Source organism: Rhodnius prolixus, unplaced genomic scaffold, assembly GCF_049639745.1.
Source record: "Rhodnius prolixus isolate KJV_2025 unplaced genomic scaffold, Rpr scaffold_32, whole genome shotgun sequence".
Taxonomy (NCBI): domain Eukaryota; kingdom Metazoa; phylum Arthropoda; class Insecta; order Hemiptera; family Reduviidae; genus Rhodnius; species Rhodnius prolixus.
Genome location: NW_027411597.1, coordinates 47138 through 69747, shown reverse-complemented (window position 1 = coordinate 69747; position 22610 = coordinate 47138). Strand labels below are relative to the sequence as shown.

Here is a 22610-nt window from a genome sequence, read left to right as displayed (position 1 = left end):
GTAATTCTAAATGGTCTGCAGGGGTAGACAAGACTCATAGCCGTGGTGAAGGTCACTTGTCTAGGGGATGATGACCCCGAAATCAAACATCCTGGTCCTACAGGTTGGGGGTTAATGCATCGGGCCAGCTCCCCGATCATCGCAAAAAAAAAATCACAATGCTAAAAAGCCAAAAGTAGTAAAAAAGCCGGACTGATATCTAGGTTACGACCAGGCAAGCGGACATGGATAACAAATTTTTGTTGCTGGAATGTTCAGGGGATCTCGAATAAAAACGATATATTACCAAAAGAGCTGAATGAATATAAAGTGGATATAGCCGTGCTGACGGAAACCAAAAAGAAGGGACATGGAGAGGAATATATGGGTGATTTTGTACACTTCTGGAGCGGAGTGGATAGAAGTCTGAGAGCAAAGGCGGGCGTTTCGATAGTGATTAAGAAGAGCTTAAAGAATAGAATAAGAGAGGTTTATTTCTGAGAGAATTTTGACTATGGAAGTTTCGATAAATGGAAGGGAAGTAATTACAATGGTAATTGTGGGTATTTACGCACCAACTGAAGACTCGACGTCGGTGGAAAAAGACGATTTATGGAATAGATTGACACAGGTGATAGAGGATACGCCAAGAAGGAAAGAAATCTTTATAATGGGTGATATGAATGGAAGAGTCGGAAGAGGAGAGGATAGTAAGGTGGTGGGGAAGTTTGGAGAGGAAATACGGAATGATAATGGCACAAGACTAATAGGACTATGCGAACAGTTTGAATTAAAGATTAACAATACATTCTTCGCCCATAAAAATATACATGAATTTACTTGGTGCTAAAAAATCAAAAATTTACAATCTATAATAGATTATATCGTTTCGAGACAAAGAAGTTCCCTGAAGATCTTAGATTCAAGAGTGTACAGAGGTGCAGAATGCGGTTCAGACCATTATCTCCTAAAAGCTAGTATAGAATGGCCCTGGATTAAGCGTAGTAAGCAGAGTGTCCGAAAGGAACAGAATGAGATGGGAAACATTTTAAATGAGAGATTTGATACAGTACTGCTGAAAGAGGAGAGTGTAAGAACGCTATATAGGCAAAGATTAAAAAAGGAAATAAATGGGGAATTTAAAGGCTCAGCAGAGGAAATGTATTTGTACATGAATTCATTGGTCAGGAAGGTTGCAAAGGAGGTGCTAGGAGCAAAGAATACAACAAGAAGAAGGACTAGTTGGCTGACAGAAGAAGTACTGCAACTTATAGAGGAGAAAAAGAGGGCTTTTAGGAAATGGTTATAGGCTAAAGATGTAGCAAGTAGAGAGGAGTATGTGTCGAGGAAGAGGGAGGTGTACAGGAGAGTGAGAGAGGAGAAGAACCGGATGTGGGAGGAGATGTGCGCTGATTTTAATAGTAAGTTGGGTTTCGGAAGGTCAGCGGAGGCTTGGGGGGTACTGAGGAGTTTGAGGAAGGAGTATAGACACAAGATAGATGTGGAAATTATTCAGCCGCACGAATGGAAAACATATTTCGAAGATCTCCTAAATGAAACGAGGGAAGAGTTCTATAGTGAAGAAACCCATTGTCATAGTGACACGACAATAGCCGTCCTCATGGGAGAAGTTCAAAAAGAGTTACAGACAATCAAAAACGGAAAAGCGTCGGGTCCCGGGGGGATTAACGTAGAATTATTAAAGTATGGAGGGCCAGAGTTGACACGGTTACTGACTAAAATGTTTAATGCCATTTTAGAAGGGCAAAATATACCGGAGGAAATGAAGGTTGGGTACCTGACACCCATCTATAAAAAAGGGAACAGGAGAATATGTTCTAACTATAGGGGGATCTGTGTGACTAACCCATACATAAAGCTGCTGGGAAGAATCGTTAGAAAAAGGTTAGAAGAAGAATTTCAGAGTGCTGAGGAACAGTGTGGATTAAGCGCAGGGCGGTCCTCATTCTGCAAACCACATGTTTACAATCAGGCAGATTCTGGAAAAACGATACGCAAAAGGGAAAGACCTGGAAATGGTCTTTATAGACCTTGAAAAAGCTTATGACAGCGTTCCAAGGGAAAGGTTATGGGAAGCCCTGAAGATAGGAGGTATCACTATTATAGAGATGGTCAAAGAAATGTATGATAATTTCAGGTACCAAATTAAAACCACCTCAACCCTCTCCCGGCCATTCACCACATCAAAGGGACTAATCCAGGGATGCTGTATGTCGCCCACCCTTTTTAAAATTTACCTTGACGTTGCTCTCAGAGGATGGAATGAGAAGTGTAGCAGAATGGGAATGAGGATTACTGATAATCTATACATTTCTAATCTTCTGTTCGCAGACGACCAGGTGATTATTGCGGAAGATGAAGATGATGCGTGCTATATGCTGAGGAAGTTGATGGAGAGTTATGCTGAGTGGGGACTGGGTGTAAATTTTGACCAGACAGAGCACCTATCCACTTCGAATGCAACTACCATAGAAATAGAAGGTAGAAGCATTAAAAGAGTGGATCATTTTAAATACCTTGGGTCAATAGTAGAAAAGGATGGTTCCTCCCAGCAGGAAGTAGAGAGGAAAATCAGGGAGGGGAAAAAAGTAATAGGACTATTGAACTCCAGTGCTCTGGAGCGGAAATTTGCTACCCGGAACCAAGAGGCTAATCTTTACATCGATTTTCCAAAGTATCCTATTGTATGTTAAATATTGTATTATTTTCTTATTTAAAACAGCTGGTACAGTTGGCCAAGGTTTACGCATGCGCAGTTGATTAGGTTAGCAGTGTAAAACATATTGCTATTTAAACAGCAGTGGTTATATGCATGCGCAGATGATTATGTTAGCAGTGTAAATTATTTTTCTTAGTTAAAAAACAGCTGTTGGCATATATATATAAACTAACAGGTACGATAAAAGCTGTGGAAGGGAAAGGGGGCTTGCTACAGAGACCTGTCCAGTGAGGTAATCATTTGGAAAAAAAGATGCAATTCTATTGGCTAGTTAGAGTGTGACGTAATTGTGGTGGGGGGTTAATGCTAGTATCGCAGTCCAAATGCCAGTTCGGGTTTAGTTTTCAGTGAGTGTAGGTCGCGTCATCAGCAGCAGAAGCAGTCCAGGTGGAGGGGGGTAAGTAAATAATTTTTCTATTACCTAAAGTGAGGTTATCCATTTTTATTTAAGTTCAATATTTTTGTGATAGTGGGGGTAATTTAAATAAAAAAAAAATACTTGGTGAGGGGGATTAGATTTTTTAAAAAATAATTCCAAGTTAAAACATAAGAGAACATTCAAAACTAGAGTAAACGAGACTACCACTGTGGCCGACTGGTGCAGATGACGTGTCTACCAGCACGAAGGTTGTAGGATCGAATCCCAGGTAAGTAAAAATAATTAAAATAAAAAAAATTCACCCTCCTGTCTATCAATTAGCGAGGGGGGGGGGGGGGTGGAGGTATGTTTCATCGGCTGGTACGAGGTCCGCCATCTTGTGGTCAACAGCTGGTACGAGGTCCGCCATCTTGTGGTCATCAGCTGGTACGAGATCCGCCATCTTCTGTACTACAGCTGTTGGAAGAGACGCCATCTTGTAGGAGGAGCTTAGGAGGCCAACGAATACGACGACCTAGAGGTGGTGGGAGTGGAACCGGTAAAGGTAGGTGTCATGTGATAAAAGTAGGGCTAGGGTGGGGGTAAAGGGATGTCGTCGAGTACGCTGATTGGTTGATTAAGAAGGGTGGGCGTAGGAGTGGGGGTAAAGGTGGTGTCATCGAATTCGCTGATTGGTCGATTAAAAAGGGTGGGGTGGGGGAAGGGGCGTGGCCTAAAGCCTTCGTCGAGTTCGATGATTGGTCAATAAGGTGGGGTGGGGGTAGGGGGCGTGGCTTAAACCCTCGTCGAAATCGATGATTGGTCAATAAGGAGGGGGTGGGGTAGGGTTATGGGAGGGTGGTGGGAGGGGAGGGGATGGCCGCCATTTTGTATTTTAGGTGTGCCAGAACCCCCAAATCCTCTCTACTCGGGACTCTCTCTATACATGTTTCTTGTAACCTTCCCATGTAATAGTTTTTACCATTGATATGCAGTTGTTATTGGAGGAGCCTCTCCGTTACAGTACTCCCCCCAACAACTACGTCCATAAATCTTACATTCGGCTTTATCCGGCGCCCATACCTACTAACAGATGGTTCGTGGGTCGGAAGTAGTGCTGGTGAATTCGGCTCATCCACCAACAAAAAGGCAGGCTTGACGCGGTCTAGCGACACAGTGATCTGTCGCTGTGGCAGCTGTAGTGTGCAAATCTTGTCTGTCCTGCTGAGCACGGGGAATGGTCCAGAGTAAAGAGGTGTCAGTGGTTTTCTAACCTTGTCCTCTCTCAAGAACATGTGAGTGCACTTGTCGAGAGTCTTATGGACAAATATGTGACTGCGACTTTTTCTAAATGATGCAGGGCGAAGGTCGGACATCACCTCTTTTAATTTTAGTACTGTCCCAATTAAATCATTAGTACTGGAACTTGGTGATAAAAATTCTCCTGGCAAACGTAGAGTTTGTCCATATACGGCTTCTGCTACGCTAAAATCTGTATCTTCCCTAATTGTGATACGTAAGCCCAATAATACGGTAGGTAGTAGTTCTGTACAATTGCTGGTATCTAAATGAGCCACTAGAGCAGATTTCAGCGCCCGATGCCACCTTTCTACACATCCGTTTGACTGCGGATGATAAGGTGTTGTTCTTATTTTTTTTGTACCTAGAAAGCTGGTGAGGTGTTGAAACAATTCACCCTCAAATTGTCTTCCTTGGTCTGTAGTCAGTATTTTCAAATCCAGTAGAGAGGATTTGGGGGTTCTGGCACACCTAAAATACAAAATGGCGGCCATCCCCTCCCCTCCCACCCCCCTCCCATAACCCTACCCCACCCCTCCTTATTGACCAATCATCGATTTCGACGAGGGTTTAAGCCACGCCCCCTACCCCCACCCCACCTTATTGACCAATCATCGAACTCGACGAGGGCTTTAGGCCACGCTCCTTCCCCCACCCCACCCTTTTTAATCGACCAATCAGCGAATTCGACGACATCCCTTTACCCCCACCCTAGCCCTACTTTTATCACATGACACCTACCTTTACCCCCTCCACTCCCACTACCTCTAGGTCGTCGTATTCGTTGGCCTCCTAAGCTCCTCCTACAAGATGGCGTCTCTTCCAACAGCTGTAGTACAGAAGATGGCGGATCTCGTACTAGCTGATGACCACAAGATGGCGGACCTCGTACCAGCTGTTGACCACAAGATGGCGGACCTCGTACCAGCCGATGAAACATACCTCCACCCCCCCCCTCGCCAATTGATAGACAGGAGGGTGAATTTTTTTTATTTTAATTATTTTTACTTACCTGGGATTCGATCCTACAACCTTCGTGCTGGTAGACACGTCATCTGCACCAGTCGGCCACAGTGGTAGTCTCGCTTACTCTAGTTTTGAATGTTCTCTTATGTTTTAACTTGGAATTATTTTTTAAAAAATCTAACCCCCCCTCACCAAGAATTTTTTTTTAAAATTAAATTACCCCCACTATCACAAAAATATTGAACTTAAATAAAAATGGATAACCTCAGTTTAGGTAATAGAAAAATTATTTACTTACCCCCTCCACCTGGACTGCTTCTGCTGCTGATGACGCGACCTACACTCACTAAAAACTAAACCCGAACTGGCATTTGGACTGCGATATTAGCATTAACCCCCCACCACAATTACGTCACACTCTAACTAGTCAATAGAATTGCATCTTTTTTTCCAAATGATTACCTCACTGGACAGGTCTCTGTAGCAAGCCCCACTTTCCCTTCCACAGCTTTTATCGTACCTGTTAGTTTATATATATATGCCAACAGCTGTTTTTTAACTAAGAAAAATAATTTACACTGCTAACATAATCATCTGCGCATGCATATAACCACTGCTGTTTAAATAGCAATATGTTTTACACTGCTAACCTAATCAACTGCGCATGCGTAAACCTTGGCCAATTGTACCAGCTGTTTTAAATAAGAAAATAATTTACACTGCTAACTTAATCAACTGCGCATGCGTAAACTACAGTCAATTGTGTGATACCTTAATACAGCAGGCAGTTGCAATATCGATTATTCCTATCGATTATCACATTGACTATATGTATTGATTAATATCGATTTATTTCTTAATTCAAGTAATATATATAACCACTGCTATTTAAATAAGAATATGTTTTACACTGCTAACTTAATCATCTGCGCATGCGCAAACTCCAGTAAATTGTGTGAGATCTTAATACAGAAGGCAATTGCACCCAAATACATATGCGCTGCATTTATTAATTTTTTTTTTGAAAAATTAAATAAAATTTGAACTTATTATGGCGCAACTTGTTGCAACCTTAACTAATTACCATATCTTCCGTTTACATACAAACCTGTATGATCATATCGTTGCAGTCTCAATATGATGACTCATACATTATTTCCGTTTTATTTATATTTTTGAATAAATATAGAAAAAATTAAAACATTATGACACAACTTGTTACAACCGTAACTAATTAGCATATATCTTATTATTTCCGTTTACCAACTATACAAACCTGTATGAACATATCGTTATAGTCTCAATAGGATGACACGTATGATTACCTGAACATGCTCCAACAAGTCTGGACATGTAGCCAGCTGCCTCTTTCGCTTTAACCGTTTTTTTTGTTATTATGAAGTTAAAAGTAAGTTGAACTTTGAACTTATTAATAAAATATAAATAAGTTTTAATTAACTTTTCTTTATTTATCTCATTATTTGTATATGGCTTAATATTGCTCAACTTGCTTGTCTGAGCATGCCTTGTTTGTATTGGTCAGTAACTAACTGATATCTCCCACCCTTGGGTATGACGTCATTTATAGTTAGCCAATAGCTTTTGATGTTTTTACTAATAATCGATTATCATAATCGATTCTTCTGATGCTATAAAAGTCGCTCCGAATTCTGCTGCGGTCATAAAGTGTTTAGTGTTCTTAGCGTCAACAGTTTTTCCAGCATCCTGCCTCCTTTAAACTGTAAGTACTTATTTTTATTAATTTTTTACAAATATATAAATATATATTCGTATTATTTCACTTTTTTTAGTATTTCATTTTTTCTAAGTTTTCAATTTTTAATTTCATTTTAAATAGTTAATTTTACTTCTTGTGTATATTTCTTTAGTAATTTAATCTTAGTCTAGTTTATATTCTTTATTCATTTTTATTCTTAATTTTTACATTCGTGTTTTATAAATATATATATATATTTGTATTTATTTTGTGTTTTAATAATTTAATAATAATAATGGAGTGTCAGTATTGTGCAAAAATATTTTTACGGGGGGACTATAAGGAACGTCATGAACGTGCTTGCGCCGCAAATGAGCAATCTCGCCAATGTCCAAATTGTAGAGAAAGGTATTCTTCTCGAAAAACGATGCTTGCTCATTTGCGACGCTGCGGTACTGAAACACCAGTCATGGCAAAACGAGCCCGTATTGAGGCAGCTCAAGGCCATTTGTATGAAGTGGAGTCAGCCTTTGGGAGGACTCTTCGAACTTTTTTCCTTCCAAGTTCCGGGGCAGTCGACGCAATGGAATTTCTAACAGGTCAGATAGAAACATTGCGTCGTCTGCTTCAGGAAGTAATGGCAGACAGCGATTCTCCCCTGAAATATAACTTGGTCTTGGAGGCGACCTTTGAAAACATCAAAGGTGAAACTTGTGATCGCGCCTTCAAGACTAAGAACAAAGTCATTTATGAAGACTCCTCCAACGACGACTCTCTTAATGAGAGCTTCAAGAAGATTATAGTAGAGATGGAGGAGTCAACACTAAAGGGGAGTGGCTGGTGCCTAAAAGAGTTCGACGGAGTCCTCTTATAAGTTAATAAATTTACCCCTCTCGGCGGCTCCAGCTTTATTCCTCTTCCTCCTCACATTGCCAATAAAAAAGCCGTCATCAATGTCCAAAATACAGATGACCGGTGTTTTCAGTACGCGATACTCTCTTGCTTCATCACAAAGAATCCACAACGCGTTAGTAAGTATGCTAATATAGAGCACAGGTACAATTTTGACTGCATTTCCTTCCCCACTCCTCTCCATGAGGTGAAAAAATTTGAAAAGTACAACAACATCACGATAAATGTTTTCACCCTTGGAGAGAAAGGAAACGTGTACCCTCTAAAAGTGGTAAAGCAGGAGAAGGAAGACCATCGCGATCTCCTTCTCCTGACTTTAGAGAATGGCCGAAGTCATTACACTTATATTAAAGATTTTGATAGATTAGTCGTCAGTCAAATAACAAAACATAAAGATAGGGTACACGTTTGTAAGCGGTGCTTTACCCATTTCAACTTGGATGGTGAAAGCATCGCTGAGCGGGTGAGGGAACATATGGAGTATTGTGGAGTAAATAGACCGACCCGGATTGTATTGCCAGCCTGTAACGACGATGGGACCCCTCCAAAAATATCTTTTACAAAAATTCAAAACCAAATGAGGGTTCCCTTCGTCGTTTATGCTGATTTTGAGGCAATTTTACAAAAAATTGATACAAACGGAAACAATCTGGGCCGGTCATACACAACTCCCTACCAGAGCCACCTTCCTATGAGTTTCTGCACTTATGTAAAAGTTGCAGAAGACATACGCCAATGCCTTCCTGCCAATTTTCCTGCGGAACCTTACATCTATACGGGTGAAGTTTCCGCACAGAAATTTATGGCTTACATAAAGGCGGTGGCCGAGAAGGTGGCTCTGGTATACTCCATTAAGCGGCCAATGCTACCCCTGACACCATCTCAGCTGGAAGACTTTAAACGGTCCCCAAAATGTCACCTCTGTAATCTTCCCTTCAATAGAACCGACCCTAAAGTGGCGGATCACGATCACATCACTGGTGTGTATCGTGGTCCTGCTCACAATTCCTGCAATATCCTCTACCGCACTCCTCGTTTCCTTCCCGTTTTCCTCCACAATCTGAGCGGCTATGACGCCCACTTTATTGTTCGCCAGTTGGGGTATGACTCAAGTCGCATTGACGTCATCCCCAACAGCGAAGAGAAATACATTTCATTTAGCAAGCAAGTGGGCGCTCTAACCGTCAGATTTGTGGACACCTTCCGTTTCATGTCTTCTAGCTTAGATAGGTTGTCCAAGAATTTGCCCAACACTAAATTTATAGACACGGGCAAATTCTTCCCCGCCGACAAGATGGATCTGGTCGTAAGAAAAGGAGTGTACCCCTACGACTACACAGATTCGTTCGAGAAACTTAGGGAGACGGTTCTACCCCCTAAGGAGGCATTCTATAGCACCCTTAATGAATGCCACATCTCGGACGAAGACTATCAGCATGCCCAGTCAGTTTGGGAGGCCTTTGAAATTAGAACCCTAGGGGGGTACAGCGAACTCTACCTTAAAGTGGACGTAATGCTCTTATGCGACATCTTTGAAAATTTCAGAGATGTTTGCATAAGAGCATATTCGCTGGACCCTGCCTGGTATTTCACGGCCCCAGGACTGGCTTGGGATGCCATGCTGAAGTGTACAGGGGTACAGTTAGATCTACTCACTGATTATGACCAGCTCCTGATGGTTGAGCGGGGCATTAGGGGTGGCATTTGCCAGTGCAGTCTTCGCTATGGTAAAGCTGATAATGCTTATCTGTACCCAGATCGAGATCCCCATAAGGAATCTAGCTACATTGCCTACCTAGATGCAAATAATTTGTACGGGTGGGCAATGTCAAATCCGCTTCCTTACGGGGATTTCGAATGGGTATCTGATCCGGATACTCTAGACTGGGGCAATATGCAGGAAGATGGTCCCTTCGGGTATATTGTCGAAGCCGATATTGAGTATCCGGCCGAGTTGCACGAACTGCACAACGATTTCCCCCTTCTCCCGGAGAATAGGGTGCCTCCGGGACAGGTTAATAAGAAATTGTTGGCTCCATGACCAACAGGGAGAAATACGTTGTTCACTTCGTCAACTTGAGGCAGGCTATGGGTTTAGGTCTGCGGTTGGTACGCGTACATAGAGCGCTACGATTCAGGCAGTCCCGTTGGCTTCGCCCCTACATCGACCTCAACACCCAAATGAGACAACAGGCGACCAACGACTTTGACAAAGACTTCTACAAACTAATGAACAACGCAGTATTTGGCAAATTCATGGAGGACGTACGAAAACGAACAAAAATAGAACTGGTAACTGACGAACGTAGAATACGGAAACTAATAGCGACTTTTAAAGACAGGACGATCTACTCTGAGACGCTGACTGCTGTACATCTGGACTTTGAACAGATCACGATGAACAAACCAATCTATGTTGGGATGGCCATTCTTGATCTGTCCAAAGTCCGGATGTATGACTTTCACTACGCTACAATGCTGACAAAATACGGACCTGACAAACTAAAACTTTTATACACAGACACTGACAGCCTCATGTACTTAGTAAAGACGAGAGACTTTTACGAGGACATAACTACAATGATGGACGAATTTGACACCAGTGACTACCCTGACGGACATCCATGTAAAAACAACAGAAATAAGAAGGTGTTGGGGAAGTTCAAGGATGAAGCCAGTGGAGAGCCTGTATCTGAATTCGTGGGCCTCCGCGCAAAGATGTACGCAGTACGCATCCGCGGCCTAGAGAAGAAGCGGGCGAAAGGGATAAAGAAGGCAGCCGTAGATAAAAAAAATCACCTTTGATGATTATATGGCTGCACTGTTCGAGGGAAAAGAGTTTACAACAACGTTTAGAACAATAATTTCTAAAGAACATAAACCCTTTTCCGTCGAACAGAGAAAAGTATCCCTTTCGCCCCACGACGACAAACGCCATCTAGTCGATCGCATTCACACTCTCGCCCATGGCCACTTTACCATAGCGGACTAGCCTGCGCAACGTTGTGGATTTTTTGTAAATATATACGAGGGTCGTTTGAAAAGTCCGTGCAAAAATAAAAACTACTTAATTTTTTGGGGTAAACCTTTTTTATTTTTCAACATAGTCTCCTTTTAGGCTTATACACTTCGTCCAACGCTGCTCTAGTTTGTTGATCTCTTCCGAATAATAGGATTTGTCCAAGTCTGAAAAATAGCCATTCGTTTCTGCAATCACCTCCTCGTTTGAATAAAATCTTTTTCCCGCCAGCCATTTCTTCATATTGGGGAACAAATAGTAGTCCGAGGGAGCTAAGTCTGGAGAATATGGGGGATGCGAAACGAGTTGGAACCCTATTTCCATTAATTTTGCGACCACAACTGCTGATGTGTGAGCTGGTGCGTTGTCGTGATGGAAAAGGACTTTTTTGTGGGCCAATCGTGGGCGTTTTTCTTGCAGCTCGCTTTTCAAACGGTCCAATAACGATGAATAATATGCACCTGTAATAGTTTTACCCTTTTCCAGATAGTCGATGAGGATTATTCCTTGCGAATCCCAAAAGACAGTCGCCATAATCTTTCCGGCCGAAGGAACGGTCTTCGCCTTTTTTGGCGCAGATTTCCCCTTGGTAACCCATTGTTTAGATTGTTCTTTGGTCTCAGGAGTGTAGTGATGTATCCATGTTTCATCCACAGTGACGAAACGACGCTTAAAGTCCTGCGGATTCTTCTGGAACAGCTGCAAACCGTCCTTGCAACATTTCACACGATTTCGTTTTTGGTCAAGCGTGAGCAATCGCGGCACCCATCTTGCGGATAGCTTTGTCATGTCCAAATGTTGATGCAAAATATTATGTACCCGTTCATTCCAGATGCCCACAGCACTAGCAATCTCACGCACCTTCACTCTTCTGTCATCCATCACCATATCTTGGATTTTATCAATGATTTCTGGAGTAGTAACCTCAACAGGGGCGTCCAGAACGTTCAGCGTCACTTGTGCCCATATGGCCACTCCGGAAATTTTGAAACCACTTATAAACTGTTCTAATCGAAGGTGCAGAGTCACCATAATGTTTATCAAGCTTCTCTTTAGTCTCCTCAGGCGTTTTGCCTTTCATAAAGTAGTGTTTAATCAACACACGAAACTCTTTTTCGTCCATTTTTGAAAATCACTCGACTTCCTCGATTCAAACGAATGCCAAACACAAAGAAATAGACCGATCTGGCTGAAACTTGGCGTGTGTTCTTCCAAGAGATGCTACTAACTAAACATAACCTCGATAGGTGCCAGTAGTGCTATCTCTCTGACTTTGCACGGACTTTTCAAACGACCCTCGTATATTTCATATACTATGTACATGGTTACCTTGTTTAGAGTAGGTCTTTTTTTTTTTTTTTTTAATTGTTCTAGGCAATCTTTATTTATTAATTTTTTAAACGTATTTTTGTAAATATTTTTTCTATTTATTATTAGTGTATAGTATTAAGTTTTTTCTAATTAATAGTTTATTAAAATAAAAAAAAAATAAAAAAATTAATAAATAAAAAAAAAAGGTGGTGGGCATTAGTTTGTTATTTTATTTTATGTGAATAGGATGTGTGAATGTTGGTGGCGGGTGTGTGAATGCAGTGTAGATAGATTTCCTGTGCCATTACATAGCTTAGTTATATATATATACAGAAGCGAGAGAGCGTTCCTTATTAGTTCCCATCATGCGCTTGATAAAGCAACATCACACCCTCTCCGTGCAAAACCTTGACGACAGGGCCTCTTCCAAGAAATGCTCCAAACACGGTCCGCTTTTCCCAGATTCCATTAGATGTTTAATATGTGGACCGTCTAATTGTGGGAAAACTAACCTGATGTTGAGCTTAATATACGATCCAAAGGGGTTGAGATATGAAAATATATATTTGTTTGCAAAGTCATTACAACAGCCCAAGTACCGGAAGCTAGCTCAAATTTTAGAACCTTTAAAAGATATTGGGTACTTTGAATTTGAAGACAATTCTCAAGTTCCCCCACCTAAAGAGGCCCTGCCAAATTCAATAATTATTTTTGATGATATAGCATGTGACAAGCAAGATAATGTAAGAGCCTATTTTTGTATGGGGCGCCACAGTGGAGTTGATATATTTTATCTAAGTCAAAGTTATACTAGAGTTCCTAAGCACTTAGTAAGAGAAAATGCAAATTTCCTAATACTCTTTCGGCAAGATGAATTAAATTTGAGAAGAATTTACGATGACCATATCAATTCCGACATGGAATTCAAAACTTTTAGAAAAATTTGCCACTGGTGCTGGAAAGAAAATAGATATGGTTTTCTAGTGTTGGACAAAGATAGACAGATTAATGAGGGAAGGTATCGAAAAGGTTTCGAAGCCTATATAATACCTTAACTACGTACTTGAAGATCATTGTTCATTGAGCCATGGAGGGGTCAACTAGTGACGTTGTAATGCGTGAAATAATCGAAACCAGAAAGGCGAATCAAGAAAAGTGTAATTTATTGAAAAGAAACAGAGAAGAGACCGATGAATATTTGAAAATGAAATATCAACCTTTATTGAGTCCAATGAAAGCATTGGTGGAAAAGCAGGAAAAGCCACTACTTGAATTAAAACAATCTCCTAAACCGGAAGTAGCTACTTGTGAAACACCCCTTCCACCTCCAAAGAGACTAAAATTTCTGAGGCTGGAATCGGCTACAACACCACCGTCAAGATTAACAAAAACATGGCATGAAGAACTTTCAACCCCAAAGCAACCGGAAGTTCTAAAGTTATCTTCTACTGCTTCTGCTGAAGCAAACAGCCCGCTTCAAGAGGTACGAGAACAAGCAGAAACGCCCGAAGGGAAGGAAATTTCAGCAAATTATTTGAAGGAAGTTGGGGAAATGTCTTCAAAATATATCAAAAAATTTGTCAAAAATGAGACCAAGGACTTGGATATGATATATGGTGTAGTTTATGACGGTCGGAGATTTAGTATTGGTGACTCAGTGGTCTCCATCAGCAAAGATATTCTATCTGTTGGTGATAATACCTATTTCGGCACACCAGGTCTTTTCGAGTTATTATTCATGACAAATCCAAACTTGTCTATGGTGAAAAAGACGGATTATACCAATTACAAGAGTATACTGCAACAAACGAACGCTCATAGAGAAGGGCACAGCCCTTCCGGACCAATTAAAGTTCTCAACACAAACATGAAATACAAGAATGTGATTTCAAAATTGTTTTCAACAAAAAGAGGTGCCGGATATGTAGATCCTAACATGCTCGTAGATCGATTAAGAAGCTTACTTGGCACCAACAATGCCAGCGCGGAAATAAAAAGTATTGAAGCCCAGCTGAGAGATGGAGGTATAATAGCGTAGTGTGGACATGAGCAAGCTTTATTTCATCATGGCCTCTGTTAAAGAACAGATTGTAAACGAGTTGCACAGACCAGCAAGAAGAGTTTTCAAGAGAAGAGCAGTCCTTCTGAAGGGCTTAGATGACCTATGGCAAGCTGACCTGGTGGAACTAATACCCTACGCTAGATTCAATAAAGGCCACAAATATCTGTTGACCGTGATTGATTGTTTCTCCAAATATGCATGGGCGATCCCTCTGAAGAATAAGACAGCCCTGGAAGTGAGTCAAGCATTCGAGAAAGTATTAGCCGATCGGAAGCCAAACAATTTGCAAACGGATAATGGAAAAGAGTTTTACAACAAGATATTTGGCAAGCTGATGAACGTGAACGGTATAAATCACTATTCCTCCTATAGTAACTAAAAAGCTTCAATAGTGGAGAGATTCAATCGTACTCTGAAAGCGGCAATGTGGAAAAAATTTAGTCTCCAAGGATCGTACGACTGGTTAACCAGTATTAAATCGCTAGTGAACAAATATAATAACACTAAACACAGAACTATCAAAATGACACCGGCTTCAGTACGGGGAAAAGAAATAGAAGAGCAGCTGTTACGTGAAGTATATGCGAAGAAAACTTTGAAAAACGCCAGCATTCCCAAGTTCAAAGCTGGTGATCATGTACGCATATCCAAATATAAAGCGCAATTTGCTAAAGGCTACTGCCCTTCATGGTCTACAGAAATATTTAAAGTTGCTGAAGTGAAAAATACCATACCGGTCACCTATCATCTGAAAGATTATAAGGGGCAAATGATTGCTGGAGGTTTCTATCAAGAGGAACTGCAGCTGGCCAAACATCCCGACAGTTACCTAGTGGAGAAGGTTATTAAACGAAAAGGTGATAGAATTTTGGTGAAATGGTTGGGCTTAGATAATTCACACAACAGTTGGGAGAATGTTAAAAATGTTCATATATAAAGCCAGAAAAAAGTAACAACGATTCAGTTTATCATGAGACGTGCTAAAGATAAGAAGAAAAAGAAGAGAATCATCCCCACTCCTAGACGGATGGGTGGCAAATCTTCAAAATTGAGTGGAAAAGCTAAACGAATGCTGGATACGCTACCTCTCCTGCGGCTAAGTAATTTTGATCTAATTAAGTTGGCGAAATCAAATAAAATTCCTCATTTCAGAGGAGTTTCATGATTGATGAAATTCCAAAGAAACCATGGAAAAATGAACGAGCCATTTTTAATTTGGATAGCAGTGTTGGCAGTGGTACTCACTGGGTTTGTTACAAGAAGAGAGGAGAATATGTTCAATTCTTCGATAGCAGTGGTGCCAATCCCCCTTCTGAATTTGTCCGATATGTAAAGGGAAGCCGAATTTCATGGAACAGGAAGCTGTATCAGAAAGTTGGCACTAACAACTGCGGTCAGTTTTGTCTACTCTTCCTGCTGGATATCTTATAAAAGAGAGGCTCACAACTGAAGTTGGCCATTTGATCACTAGACTGAGATGGGTTTAGACTTTAGAAGAGGGGATAAAAGGACAGTTGCGGAGAAAAAGAGCATCATTCCAGTGAGAACAGTTGCCGAGCGAACATCGCTGACCAAAAGCAGTATTCGATTTCTTCAGTCTGCAGGTTACTACGTTCTATCATCATCATGGAAGTGTTAGATTTGGAAGAGAAATGTCAGTTTGACAATTCAATCGAGTGCGTAGAATTGCATTCCCATCACCCATATGCTTCTTCAAAACTACTGCCAGGCGATGAAATACGCATTAGTGTACAATATCAAGATCTATATACGCTACCCAGTCAAAGTTTGCTCTACATGGAAGGCAAGTTTTTAAAGGAAGACGGCTCTGCAGTTCCTGTTTCATCTAAATTGACCAATAATGCTTTTGCATTTCTATTTGATGAAATAAGATACGAACTAAGTGGAGTTGAAATAGATCGAGTAAAAAACCCAGGAATAGCTTGTACACTTAAAGGAATGGTTTCGCTTAAGGCAGGCTGCCAGTATATTACAAACTGGGGCTGGTGCTATCCCCAAAGCGATGCTCTCAACATCACTTCAGCAGAAGGATGTTTTAATTTATGCATTCCGCTATCATCGCTGCTGGGATTTTGTGAAGATTACCAGAAAATTGTGATTAATGTTAAACAAGAATTGATACTTGTTAGAAGCAGACAAGATGGAAATGCTACACATTCAACAGATTGAATGAAGAACAAGCGGTGGAGAGGTGTAAAATTGAAATGGTGAAGCTTTGCTGGATGCTGCCGTATGTAACAGTCAACGAACATCAGAGATTGGCTCTTATGCGTCATCTTAAATCCGCTAAGGTATTTGCTCTAAGTTTTAGAAGTTGGGAACTCTATGATACCCTTTGTTCCCGGCCATTTAGAGGCAAATCTGGTCAGTAAAGACATCTAGTCAAATGGAAAAGCCCCGATATATCATTCTAGCTTTTCAAACAGGACGTGCTAATAATGTGGAAAGCAACGCTAGTCACTTTGACCACTGTTCAATTTCAAATGTAAAACTTTATCTTAATTGTAAAGCTTTCCCATACGGTGATTTGAATGTAGATTTTTCCTCTAACCGTTTTGCCATTCTATATCATATGTATGCTTCCTTTCAAATGTCATATTATGGAGAACAAATGTATCCTCTAAGTTCTTTACAAAATTTCAAAGAGAAAACACCCTTAATTGTAATAGATTGTTCTAAACAGTGTGAATCTATTAAATGTGGCCCGGTAGATGTTAGATTGGATTTTGAATCAAAAGGAATGTTCCCGCCCAACACCACTGCATATTGTCTTATTATACACGACAGGGTGGTAGAATATAATCCTTTGACAGGTATTGTACGTCGTATGGTATAAGAAGGCTTGAAGAGCTAGTTCAGTGTTCAGTATGGCTCAAACAGGCGTGCTGATAGCTGACTTCCAGGGTTTTGTAGACAGTGTAGGAGGTTATATTATTAAAGAGCTTTCTCTATTAGACTATAATTTTCAATCAGTCAGACACTGGATATTCAAGCCACCTGTCCAACATAAACAATGTGAAAAAAGTAGAAGAACCAATTATTGGTTAGAAAATTATTATCATAAAATTAAGTGGAATGATGGGGATATTGAATATGAAATGATTAGAGATATCTTCAAGTTTATTGATTGTAATTATAAATTTGTGTTTGTTAAGGGTTATGAAAAGAAAAGATTTCTTTTGCAAAATCTGTACAGTTGTTGTGTAATTAATTTAGAAGATTATGACTGTCCAAAACTTGATTCACTAGAAACAGCAGGAAATCAGTGTATTATACACAATACTTGTAAAGAGAAATGTACGCAATATCGAATTAAAGCCATCAATTGCTGGCTCAACGGTAAGTTTGGTTGGAATGAGTCGGAAATATTTTTACCTTAAAGAACGAATGTGGTCACTGGCGAATGCATTGAGTTGCACACAAACCTGAATGTTGGTCACTGGCGGGGTGTAAAATCCCTGTAAACCATGAATGGATTTGTGCAGATTCTGTACAATGTATGAATGCGATTGATGCAAGGCAGCTAAAATTCCAACAACCATTAAAATAAACTGATTTGATAGCAAAACATTTCTTATTTATTTCACTTTAATGTACTAATTAGAAATTAAATATTTTATTTGTATTTGAAGTTGATTTTTAAGTTTTTATATTTTTCTGTAGATATGTATCTTTTTAAGTTTTATTTCAATAAATGTATTGAAGTTAAATTATTGCTTTATTTTTCAATTATTCCTTTTATTATTATAAAATTATTTAAAAAAAAAAATAAAAAAAATAAAAATAAAAAAAAACAATCTTCCTCGATGACCGACCTCCACCTTGACGTGGTGAGGAAGCTTAAGGCGGAAGCCGAACTAGGAGGGGCGCATATACAAAATTTATTTAGTTAAAAAAAAGAAAAAAACTAAGCTGCAGTTTGTGCACGTTGAGGATATGACAATAGTATGAGTCATCATTATTTTTTACTTGCCAGTAGTATGAATTTGGGCATACGAGGACGTTTTTTTGCGTCGGGATCGACGACCTAGCAACGCGTCATCATGACGTCACACCCCCAACCCCTCATCCTAATTTTGTGGTCCAGATGGACGAGAGGTTAGGGGTGTGACGTCATAATGACGTCACAATACGTCAAAATGACGCAAATTAATAGAGGTATTTTCCTCGTACGTCACAAGGAACGCAAGTCCTACGTCACAAGGTATACCCCCTCCCCCTTTATGAGTGCTAGAGAGAGAGAGAGAGAGAGAGAGAGAGAGTGAGAGAGAGAGTGAGAGAGAGAGAGACGTATGTAAAAAAAAAAAATTCCATTCACGAGGAGCGCGCATGCGTCCTTATCCCAAAATGTTTTTTTTTTTTTTAAACAAGGGATCATAATACACAAAACCGCGAGCTTTTTGTATACATTTATATTCACCTTGACCTTGAGTCTGCTAAATCAAGGACATATCCTGTGTGTGTACATCCACCAATCTCTCATTAAAGGTGAGCACATCCTATGTAGTGTTGTAAAATATGTAATTATGATTAAATAATAATAATAATGTGTTATCTGTAGTAAAGGTTTGATGAATAGAGAGATAATATGTAATAAGAAATGCATGCACGAGGGGCGCGCATCGATCCTTATCCCAATTATTATTATTAAGTTTTTTTATTATTAACAATACACCTTGAACTTGTGCCTGCTAAACCAAGGACATATCCTGTGTACATCTATTATCTTGTACAGCATTGTGACATCTCATGTTGGGTGATTCAAACAAAACAGGCACACTAATTTGTGGCGTTGGGGTGATTATAATAAAAACAAAATTGTTTTAAATATATACATATGTTTTATTTCATCTAGGTTACAAGCCAATATATTTACATATATACAACGATATTTATGTAAAACTAAAATTATTTACCTTTTTTGACAAATACATTTCTATGTAATTACAATGGTAAAGTGTATCTAATTTGCTAATAATATCAAAACATAAACTAGAGATATGACAACATTTACACGTATCCGGGCCCTCCACACATTTCGGAGTGGACCAAACACAATTCAGATAGTGGAAGTCTTTATAATCGCTTTTTTGCACAAATTTCCGCGATAATGTTTCCAATTCCTGTAGTTTAACGTATAATAGCATAAAATCAAGGGCATTTTTCTTACTATTTGTTAAGCTGGAGAAATCCTGTTGAAACTGGTGATAGAAAGGGTGTGACATGACAAGCTTCCATTCTTCCATTTTGTTACCTGTTTAAATAACGATCGTAATACAACTGAACACACTTGTGGTGTAGGTGAGCTAACTATGGGGGGGGGGGAGATGGTCCACACTAAATAGTGGGGTTGTAATGCAATTGAAGCACCAAAATAGTTTGTCACAAATAATACTGGATAGAAGAAGATTACCATTGTTTGTGCACATGGTTGTGCTGTAAGAATGCCAGAAAATGCCGCTAGGAGGTGGTGTGAGCAAGTTACAACATTGAACACAAAAATTATACTTGGAATTGCTATCGGTCAATAATATGTCATTATTAGTAATATTATGGGAAAGAATGTTAACTTTTTTATAATAACACATTTTAATAGTTATTCTAATCGATTTAAATTGTTGTAAAAATAAAGAACTATTATCTGGAAAACAATGCGATATAGCAATATAATCTGACACAGACATGCGTTTACCAGCATTGAATTTGATATTTTCAAAACAATACAAATCGATAAAACATTGTTTATAAGTATCTATACAATAATAGGAGTATTCATCGATTAATTTACATTTAATAGTTTTGGGTATTTCCAATAGGGAAATATCACTTCTTCTATTTACATACTTACATATTTCAATCATACTTATATCTAACAGTGAAATTGGTTGGAAATACCTCTCATCATCACATGTAAAGCGTAAATATAGATTGGCTAAAGTGTGCATGTTGTTGTTGTTATGTGTCTAGCCGATAGTGGCCAAACGGAAGCGTGTTTATGCCATCGCCTAAAATAAAACGTTTATCATCAAGCGAGGATAAACTCATTTTATTGCAATCAAAGGTGAATAGTTGATGTTTTTTAGATAGTATAGTTTTAAACGAGGAATATAGAACACAATCTCTATTATGTAAGATATTTAAATAGTCAGCAAATGTGATCTTATTAACGGCACTCCGTTTGATACCTTTCACCTTCTTTATAATTCCTCGTTTAAATATTCTAAGGCTATACATTTTTGGCCTTAATGCAACCACCTCTTCAATGGGATCACCACCAGTCTCATCGGAAAATTTGCCCAACACCTTCTTATTGTGATTTGAGAAACATTTGTGTGTAGGCGGGTAGTTGGAAGTGTCAAAGTGTGCTTTTAATACTATTAGATCCTCATAGACATCGTCGGTTTCAATTTTATAAAGATATGAGTCTGTGTCGGAATAGAGGAGGGTTAATGCTTTAGGAGTATAGTATTTTAACATGACCTGGTAATGGAAATGATACATGTAATGTTTGGAAAGTTCTAAAATGGAAAATCCAACGTAAATGGGCCGATCAAAGTAAATGGACTCTTTATGCAGATGAACAGCAATAACGTTTTCATTAAAAATTGTTCGATCCTTAAAGTTTACTCTTTTTGACAGCTTGAGCAACGCTTGTTCAGACGTGACAATCTTAATAGATAAACGCTTCCTCTTGTTTTCAATACATTTACCAAAAACAGAGTTGTTCATCAACTTATAGAAATCCTTTTCAAAATCATTTCTAGCCGCCTTTCTAAGGCTGGTGTTGAGTTCAATGTAGGGTTTAAGCCAGGGGGATTGATTAAATTTTAATATTCTATGCACTTGTTTAAGTACAACCCCCATGGATAGAGCCTGTTTTAAATTTCTATAGTGTATCACATAATGGTGTTTGTCGTCCAGCGTGGTATAGAGTTTTTTATTGTGATGATGTGGTAGTGGTGGAAACTGAGCGAAATAGTCGTGTAAGTGTGTAGGTATGTGTAGATCAACCTCTAGGATAAACCCAATGTCGCCATCATCTGGAATGGTGGTTATGTCGATGGTCTGTTCTCCTTCGACCCAGTCAAACCCACCAATCGGGAGATGTTCCATCATTGCGAAACCGTAGAGATTGTTAACATCTATGTAGAGAATATAGTTGGTTGGTTGTGTAGGATCATAGCCGGGTATGTAGGGATTATTGGCTTTAGCATGTCTTGTAACACTGGAAGTGATGCCGCCTCTAATACCCGATTCGATCATGAGCAGTTTGTCATAATCCGTTAGAAGATCCAATTTAACTTTTGTACACTAGAAACATGCATCAAATGCCAGGCCAGGTGTTGTAAAATACCAACTAGGATCAATGTAGTAGATAGACTCACAAACCTGTCGAAATTGTTCAAATATGTCGCTTAAGAGAATTATGTCCGTTGTCAGATACAATTCTGTGTACTCCTGAAGTGTGTTCATGTGAAATGAGGACCAAACCTTTTGTGCGTGCTGGTAATCACTATCGGATATGGGCTCATCGGTTAAATCGTTAAAGAAATAGCGTTTAGCTGGTAAGGCTCGTTCATCCATTCTCTCCATACCCGTCATATAGGCGTATGGAAAAACGCCCTTTCTAAGTAGTAACTGTCTCTGGTCATTGTCGGGAAATTGTTTCTCCATTTGTGGGTATTCCGCCAAGTTATTTATAAGATGTTCTAAAGTATCCGGTAGAAACCGGTATGTATCCAAAAAGCGAAGCCATATGGATGGGCAATCGGAAAACTTTTTCGAAAAACTTCTAGAAAAAATGTTTTTTTAAAAAAAAAGTTAAAAAGCAAAAATAAAAAAAATGTCAAACTTAATTACCTGGTTCTTAAATGATGAAAAAATCAAATGATGTACTGCATGTAGTAATACATAAGAGCTACTGGATAAACCCTCACAATTATTCCCCGATTTTATATACTGCGCTCGAGAGAGAGGGGGAGAGATATGGGAGGCATGAAGGTAACACAACCAATTACAAACTTAAGGAAAATTAAAAAAAAAAAAAAGCGCGCGAGAAAGATATCATTTCCTACGGCGTCATAGATCTTATTGCAATAGAGATAGCCTTCAGTATGTCGCAGGGTGACTCATTGCACCTTCTAACTGACCATGGTAATAGTTATCATCATTTATTTCTAATAATGTCCAATACACGTGATAACACCCACAATTAGTCTGTCAGTT

General features: G+C 39.4%; 2 protein-coding genes across 2 annotated transcripts; one reads left to right on the top strand and one right to left on the bottom strand.

The window, feature by feature from the left end:
* The first annotated feature begins 8662 nt into the window (after window positions 1-8662).
* On the top strand, window positions 8663-10776 carry LOC141452044 (uncharacterized). Its single transcript, XM_074123863.1, has 2 exons — window positions 8663-9999; window positions 10314-10776. The coding sequence occupies exons 1-2, from the start codon at window positions 8663-8665 to the stop codon at window positions 10774-10776; spliced, it is 1800 nt and encodes a 599-aa protein (XP_073979964.1).
* A 9563-nt stretch (window positions 10777-20339) lies between these two features.
* Window positions 20340-21986, bottom strand: LOC141452043 (uncharacterized). The gene is made up of 2 exons (XM_074123862.1): window positions 21774-21986; window positions 20340-21695 (listed from the first exon to the last, which is right to left on the bottom strand). Exons 1-2 carry the CDS (start codon window positions 21984-21986, stop codon window positions 20340-20342), a joined length of 1569 nt encoding a protein of 522 aa, XP_073979963.1.
* Window positions 21987-22610: the final 624 nt, after the last annotated feature.

Coding starts and splice junctions, on each gene's coding strand:
- LOC141452044 (XM_074123863.1), top strand. CDS start 8,663: ATGAGTTTCTGCACTTATGTAAAAGTTGCAGAAGACATACGCCAATGC. Junction 10,000..10,313: donor GGACAGGTTAATAAGAAATT/GTTGGCTCCATG, acceptor TTTTAAAGACAG/GACGATCTACTCTGAGACGC.
- LOC141452043 (XM_074123862.1), bottom strand. CDS start 21,986: ATGACGGGTATGGAGAGAATGGATGAACGAGCCTTACCAGCTAAACGC. Junction 21,696..21,773: donor TATTTGAACAATTTCGACAG/GTTTGTGAGTCT, acceptor GCATGTTTCTAG/TGTACAAAAGTTAAATTGGA.